The sequence below is a fragment of the Monoraphidium neglectum genome, assembly GCF_000611645.1.
Source record: "Monoraphidium neglectum strain SAG 48.87 unplaced genomic scaffold scaffold00653, whole genome shotgun sequence".
NCBI lineage: Eukaryota > Viridiplantae > Chlorophyta > Chlorophyceae > Sphaeropleales > Selenastraceae > Monoraphidium > Monoraphidium neglectum.
The window spans coordinates 17140-23319 of NW_014012975.1; the positions used below are offsets into that span (position 1 = coordinate 17140).

At 62.9% G+C, this 6180-nt stretch overlaps 3 protein-coding genes across 3 annotated transcripts in view; 1 reads left to right on the forward strand and 2 right to left on the reverse strand.

The window, feature by feature from the left end:
• The window catches only part of MNEG_4633 (carbonic anhydrase), a gene marked incomplete at both ends in the record, with an annotated part of 2656 nt that extends 1109 nt beyond the window's left edge, over positions 1-1547 (forward strand). Inside the window, 3 exons of the mRNA XM_014046894.1 lie at positions 59-209; positions 877-1136; positions 1428-1547. Of these exons, the coding sequence (XP_013902348.1) occupies positions 59-209; positions 877-1136; positions 1428-1547 (531 nt within the window). The remainder of the gene's footprint in view (positions 1-58; positions 210-876; positions 1137-1427) is intronic.
• A 1932-nt stretch (positions 1548-3479) lies between these two features.
• MNEG_4634 (hypothetical protein) lies at positions 3480-4248 on the reverse strand (the record flags this gene model as incomplete). Its single annotated transcript, XM_014046895.1, has 3 exons — positions 3480-3596; positions 3907-3988; positions 4208-4248. The coding sequence occupies 3 exons, from the start codon at positions 4246-4248 to the stop codon at positions 3480-3482; spliced, it is 240 nt and encodes a 79-aa protein (XP_013902349.1).
• A 1312-nt stretch (positions 4249-5560) lies between these two features.
• MNEG_4635 (hypothetical protein) lies at positions 5561-6074 on the reverse strand (the record flags this gene model as incomplete). The annotated part of the gene is made up of 2 exons (XM_014046896.1): positions 5561-5806; positions 6069-6074. 2 exons carry the CDS (start codon positions 6072-6074, stop codon positions 5561-5563), a joined length of 252 nt encoding a protein of 83 aa, XP_013902350.1.
• Positions 6075-6180: the final 106 nt, after the last annotated feature.

The following is a 6180-nucleotide window of genomic DNA, read 5'->3' on the forward strand; positions in this document are numbered from 1 at the left end:
CCCCACAGCCCCACCCCCCACCCCACACCGACGCCACCCCAACGCCCCTCAACCGCAGGTCAACTTCGCAAAGGGCACGCAGACCCTGGTCTGCGGCGGCGCTGACCTGGAGCTGCTGCAGTTCCACTTCCACACGCCTTCTGAGCACGCATTTGATGGGGAGCGCACGGCCATGGAGGTCCACCTGGTGCACCGCAACATGGCAACGGGTGAGGGCCCATGGGGCGGCGTGCAGCTTCTTCGGGAAACGGGGTGGGCGGGGGTGGTGGCGTGCTTGCGGTGACGCCCCTGTGTAATTTTGTGGTGTCTGTGTGCTGCTGCGTGCGTCTGTGTGCCTGTGTGTCTGAGTTTGTGCTTCTGATGTTGCAAACGTGTCTGTGTGTCCGTGTGTTATCTGAGTTGCCTGTGTGTCTGTCTGTGTGTGTCTGTGCGTCTGGTGTGAAACGAGGACAGCTGCACATAGACATGATGAACACAGCGGAGAGGAAGCCGGTGTTGGCGGGGCCTGGCTTGCATGTTGTGTGTCGGCTGCATATCCCTGGGACATCACGTGATCATGGGAGGCCCAGGCTGTGACCTGGGTTGCGCGCAGCGAATAATGTGCAGAACAGCAACGGGCGCGGCCAGCCGCAAGCTGGCATTCGCGCAGGGGCGGGGGGAGAGGGGGGTCGCAGGTTGCGGCCTCCATCCACCTTGGACAGCTGCCCAGCGCTGCCTGCGGTGGCCAAATCTTCTCCAAATCTTCTCCAGACGCCAGCAGCCCCCGACGCGCTCCGCATTGCAGCCCGCTACGAACCTGCACGCACACGCGCACGTCCTCTGCCCACGGCCTGCCCGCCCACTCGCCCCCCCAAAACCCCCGACCCGGCCCCACAGGCCAGCTGTCCGTCCTGGGCGTTATGCTCGAGGTCGGCAACACCCCAAACCCGGCGCTGTTTACTGCGCTGAAGTACGCCCCCGCGGAGGCGCGTAAGGAGGCGCAGTGCCCGATCACTATCGACCCGAAGCAGCTGCTGCCGCGGGGGCAGAACAACTGGCAGTACGTGCGGTACACCGGGTCGCTGACCACCCCGGGGTGCTCGGAGGGCGTGGAGTGGTACGTGATGCTGCAGCCCACCACAGTGACGCCCGAGCAGGTGGGCACGAGGGGCGGCTATCGGCTGCCTTGGGGCGGGGCGAATTTATGAAGGGCATCGGGCAGGCAGAGTTTCCTTGATGCGCCTGGATGGCGAGCGGCGCTCGACAAGGAGTTGGCACGCAGTTTGTCAGCAAAAGCAACAGAGGGGCTCGCAGCAGCCGTATCTTCTCCGTGTGCTGCAAGGCGTGTTCACGAATCAGGTCGGCGGGGCCGCTCGGCCCCTCAATAACATAGTCCACGCACCTGTCACCGGGTCCTTCAAACGGCGACCCGGGCCGCGCCCCCGCAGGTCCTGGGTTTCGCGACATACGCCAGCGGCGGCAAGTCCCTCGCGCAGAACTCGCGGCCGCTGCAGCCCCTGAACGGCCGCGCCTTCGACCTGCAGTACGACTGCAGCTTCGGGGCGTGATGACCTGGCGGATGGGCCCAAAAACCGCCCGGCCGGGCACGTGGTCGCGCAGGGCCGCGCCAGGGCTCGGGCGGCCCGCGCGCAGGGGGCGACTAGACAATGCAGATTGCGTTGCCGCCGGCGGGGCCTGGCGGAGACGACTAAATGGCGGCGGCACCTTGTGCCGCCTGGCGGGCTTGTGCCGCCGAGAACGAGCGGCTGGCACGGGCGAACGAGAGAACGCCGCAAGAGCGGCCCCCATCGCCCGACACCCTTTATGGGCGGATGGCAGCAATTTCTTTACTATGACACCGCGCCTGCCTGCTCTGCCGTTTTAGGAGGGTAGGCAGGCTGCGTCGCGTGCGGCAACGGCAGCCGGCGAGGGCCGGGGGGAGGAGGAGGGGGCTTTAGAGGGACGAGGGGACGCGCCACGTGTGCACAGGCATCCACCTTTGCAGCATGTGTGCGTGGGCGCGGCCCCTCCCACGATGCAGCACACCTGGGGCCCGGCCGCGCCGTTCCGCACGGCCATGCGCGCGCGGCAGTTGCTGGTGCCCGACAGCGGTAGCAGTTGGTTTGCCCGGACGCGGCAAATCGTTTGGAGCTTCCTCGTGCAGCATGCGCGCACATGACATGCGCTGAGGGGTGCGCTCTGGGCCTTGCTGCTGCCGGTCTCCGGGCGCAGCGCGCCTGTCGAGCGCAGGCTGCGCACGCTGCACTTTCAGAATTCTGATGGCACGCTGCCGCGCCTCACTGCAATCTCTGTTTCTCGTTCCATCTGGAAGCATGCTTGAAAACCGACGGTGCCAGCCGCAAGCGACGCTGCTCTGGGTGGCCGGTTGGTGCCCCTTCAACAGAGCAGTGGAGCTTTGCGGCAGTGCCATTTTGGCTCCCATTCATCCTGTATGTGCGGGCTTTTCGCACTCGTGAAAACGCAGCTGCTGTAAACGATACGCATTTGCATCAGCACATCTGGGTACATGCGTGTTTGACAGGGGCTAAAAGGTGGCAAAGAGGCCCGCTGGGACGCATGCACAAGCAATGCATGGGGGCCACCTGATGAGTGGCCAGCCTCCCTTTGATGTGTTACAATTTCCAGGCAGCACCCTTTCACAGACATTACATTGTGCACCTCGCACCTCCAACCTTGCATTGAAACCCGTGCTACCTGACAGGTGCATGGGCCTGCTTGCCCACTTGTGTGGGCTGGCAAAATTGTGCAGCGCCAACATCAACACAATCAGCAACAAAGCCGCCCCCACCCCGCCCATGTGCAGCGCCAGTCGCGTTGAACACTGTTTCAACACTTGCACGCCACCGACACAGTGATGCCGCCTTGAGTCAGCATCACATGGCTCACGACACGCACACCAGGTATAAAATGAATCATCCTCCCTCGGCACTCTGAAGACCGTGCACGAGGCCGCACGGCTCTATGGCACACACTGCCTCGGAGCTATGTCCCACGCTGCGTCAAGTGGTGGCCCACGGACCTGCGCATGATGGCGAGCGTGAGTATGTGCGCACACGCAGCAGAGCGCATGTGTGTGTGTGTGTGTGTGTGTGTGTGTGTGTGTGTGTGTGTGTGTGTGTGTGTGTGTGTGTGTGTGCGTGAGTGTGCACGAGTGCGTGTGAGGGCATGCAAGAGGGAGGGGTATGCTGTGTGTGAGCGTGCTTGTCCGTGCATGCATATGTGTGCGTGGGGCAGTCACCGGGCGCAAGCCAACTTGCGTGTGTGAGTGTTAGAGGGTTTGGTTGTTCACGCGCGCGTGTGCACGGAGCAGTGTGCTGCACGGGTGCAGGTGCGGACTGCCAGGAGCTGCAGCCCATGCAGGCAGCGCCAGGGACAACGAGAGCCCCGAAAAACTGTGCACCAGCGAGAGCAAGCACAGTTTGCGCTCGCTCGGGCCCGGCACCCGACTTCTGCGCGTTTCGCAACACGGCGCACCAGCGCTACAGATGCCCGAGCCCCTCCGCAACGGCCCACCTGTTGACGCCCTCTACGGCGTCTGTGCCGCCTGTCTTCTCCTGCTTCATCAGATCAGAGTTTGACACCTTCATGTCCTCTGGCTGCGTGGGTTTTGAGGGGGGTACAAGAGGTTGCCAAAGAGGTTCCCTGAGCAGCCCAGTACTGTGCATCATCCCGCTCCCGTTTGAGTGCTTGCAAGGGGGCTGCACCATTTTTAAGCAGGGCCTAGAGGAGCCGGTTGTGGTTGGATCACAGGCATCGAGGGGGGCCACGTGCGATGAGGGCTGCCAGAGCCTGCATCGACACAGCAAACTGCCTGGTGAATTTGCACGCCGTCCAAAGTGCTGCGCTTCCACCATCAGCATGATGCGGTCACGACACAGGATATTTGCACTTGCCAACGGAACTCACCTTGCTGCTGCCAGCGGGCCCCATCCACTCCTTGATGTGCTCCTGCTCCCCATGGGTGCGCAGGTTGGGCTGGGGGAAGTCGCTGCTCGTGCCAGCAAGGGCATAGGATTGGGGCAGAAGCAATGTGTCGCGTGGTGGGGAGACTGAAGGCTGCGGTGACTACCAAGTATCATGCGATATGCAAATCTCTTCGCAGGCTGCAATCAACATTGGGGTGCTTGGGTTGCAGTTGCCAACAATGACAATGCCGAGGTGGCGCCCCCTGGCTTGGCACGTGCGGGATTGCGCCATGCTCTCGCACCTCTTCGGGTCCAGAGCCGCCCTGATCAGATCATCAGCCATGATGATGGATGCGCTTTGGCTGACACTGGCCTTTCGCGAACGCAGATGGCGGTCGGTGCGGATGTGATCTCAAGGGGGACCCCGAATTGCGTAGTTTGGGGTGCTGATGAGTAAAATTGTTGGGTGGTATACCATGTATCTTGTCGAAGTAGAGTCAGGGTGGAGTCCCCCGACGAGTATGTGCCTGACTGCTGACTCGAATGTGCACCACCCCTGATGACATCATCGACTCGGCGCACATATCTGGGCTCAGTGCAGCAGGTCTGCTTAGTTTGAAGTGGTGGCATAATTGGTCCAGCCTCCACATGCGTATCAGGGCGCTGCGGGGCGGCTCAACGTATGTGCAGCTCAAGGGCGCAGTGCGGTGTGGTGCATCTGGCCCTAGACAGAGATGCCCAGGGCGTGTGCCGGAGCCATCCGCAAGCCAGATAGATAGATAGATAGATAAGTTACTCATACCATAGCATCACTGCCATCGGCCTCGCGCTCATCAGAGCGGACCTCCTCATTCCTAACCTTCCAAGCCATCGGGAACAAGGCCTTCCTGACGCAACAAGATTGACCGTTCCTGCAGCTGCCATTGACTCACGCTCAGTCGCAGCTCTACGTGCGGTCAGCGCGAGCGCTCTCGGCTTGCGGGCCTCTGCAGCTTCACCTGCTCACACTGTACTGCTGGCAAGTGCGTGCGGGCTTACGGGAGCCAACCCACTGCGTCGCTTCGACTGGATTAAGAGCACAGTAGCCCAAGTGTCGCCCTGTGTCAACTGCAGAGCTAAACAACGCCACAGCCGGCGGCACCCGTAAGCGTATGGAACCAAAACATCGGGCGTTGGCGGGGCCCGGAAGGGCGGCAATAATGAATTCATGGGCTCATACCAAGGGCCGCTTGCCGTGTGCCCCTTTATCAACAGCGCAGGCAGCCCAGACTTGCGCCAGCTCAGCCGGGGGTTTGAGTGGCTGCAGAATTTAAGACGGTCAACACGAGGTCCAGGACCTTGGACGGATGACTCTCAAACACCAGCTCACGCCCATGGCACACATTGCTGGTCAATGATTTGTCAACGCAGCGGAGCAATGCACGTCATCTGCACTGGCGGCATGTCCCCGTTGCTGCACGGGACCCATGCTGGTTGGCAAGCAAGCATCATGGCTGTCTTGCAGGGCACAGGGACTTACAAGGGGAGGGACAGCAGCACGTATGAGCAGCGCGCGCCCGCGCACAGCCCGCAAGCGCTCACACCGGCAGGCCAAAGCCTCCATCCACGTGTAGCTAGAGGGTTTAGCGTTTAGCGGTGCACGTAGAAGCAGGGCGTCAAAACGGCAGCACGTGTACAAGAGAGCTCTGCGTGACCACCTGCGCCCCCGCCCGCGGCGCCGCCACCCGCACCGACGGCAGCGGCAGCTCCCCGGCCGCGTGCGCGACGAGCTGCCACGCCACGCGCGCCTCGCCGCGCGGCGGGAGCGCGAGGGTCTGCGCCTTGTCGCCGCTGAAGACGAAGCCGCGCGCGTCCTGCACCGTGAGGGCCACCTCCTGCGGCTGCCCTGAGAAGTTTTTGAGCTGCAGGGGTGAGCAGGCATGCCCGGGGGTTTGAGCGTGAGCAGGGCGATGACAGGGTTGTTGGTCGGGGAGCAGGCGAGCCTGGGCTCGTGAGCGGCGGCGATACACGGTGCTTTGAGCCGTGCAGGCAAGCATGCGGCCGCGCACTCCAGCGCCGTGCAAACCGTCCTGCCTCGTGCGGGCCCTCTGCAGACACCGCAGGACAGCCGCCCGCCCGCACGCCCCGGCCCCGGCAAAGGAAAGCCTATTATGAGGGGCGCACCTGCATCTGGAATGGGAACGCGATGCCCGCCGTCACGGCGGGCGGGCTCACGACGCGCGCACTGAGCACGCTCTCGAGCACTGTCACCCGCGGCAACTCCAGCGCTGTCGCC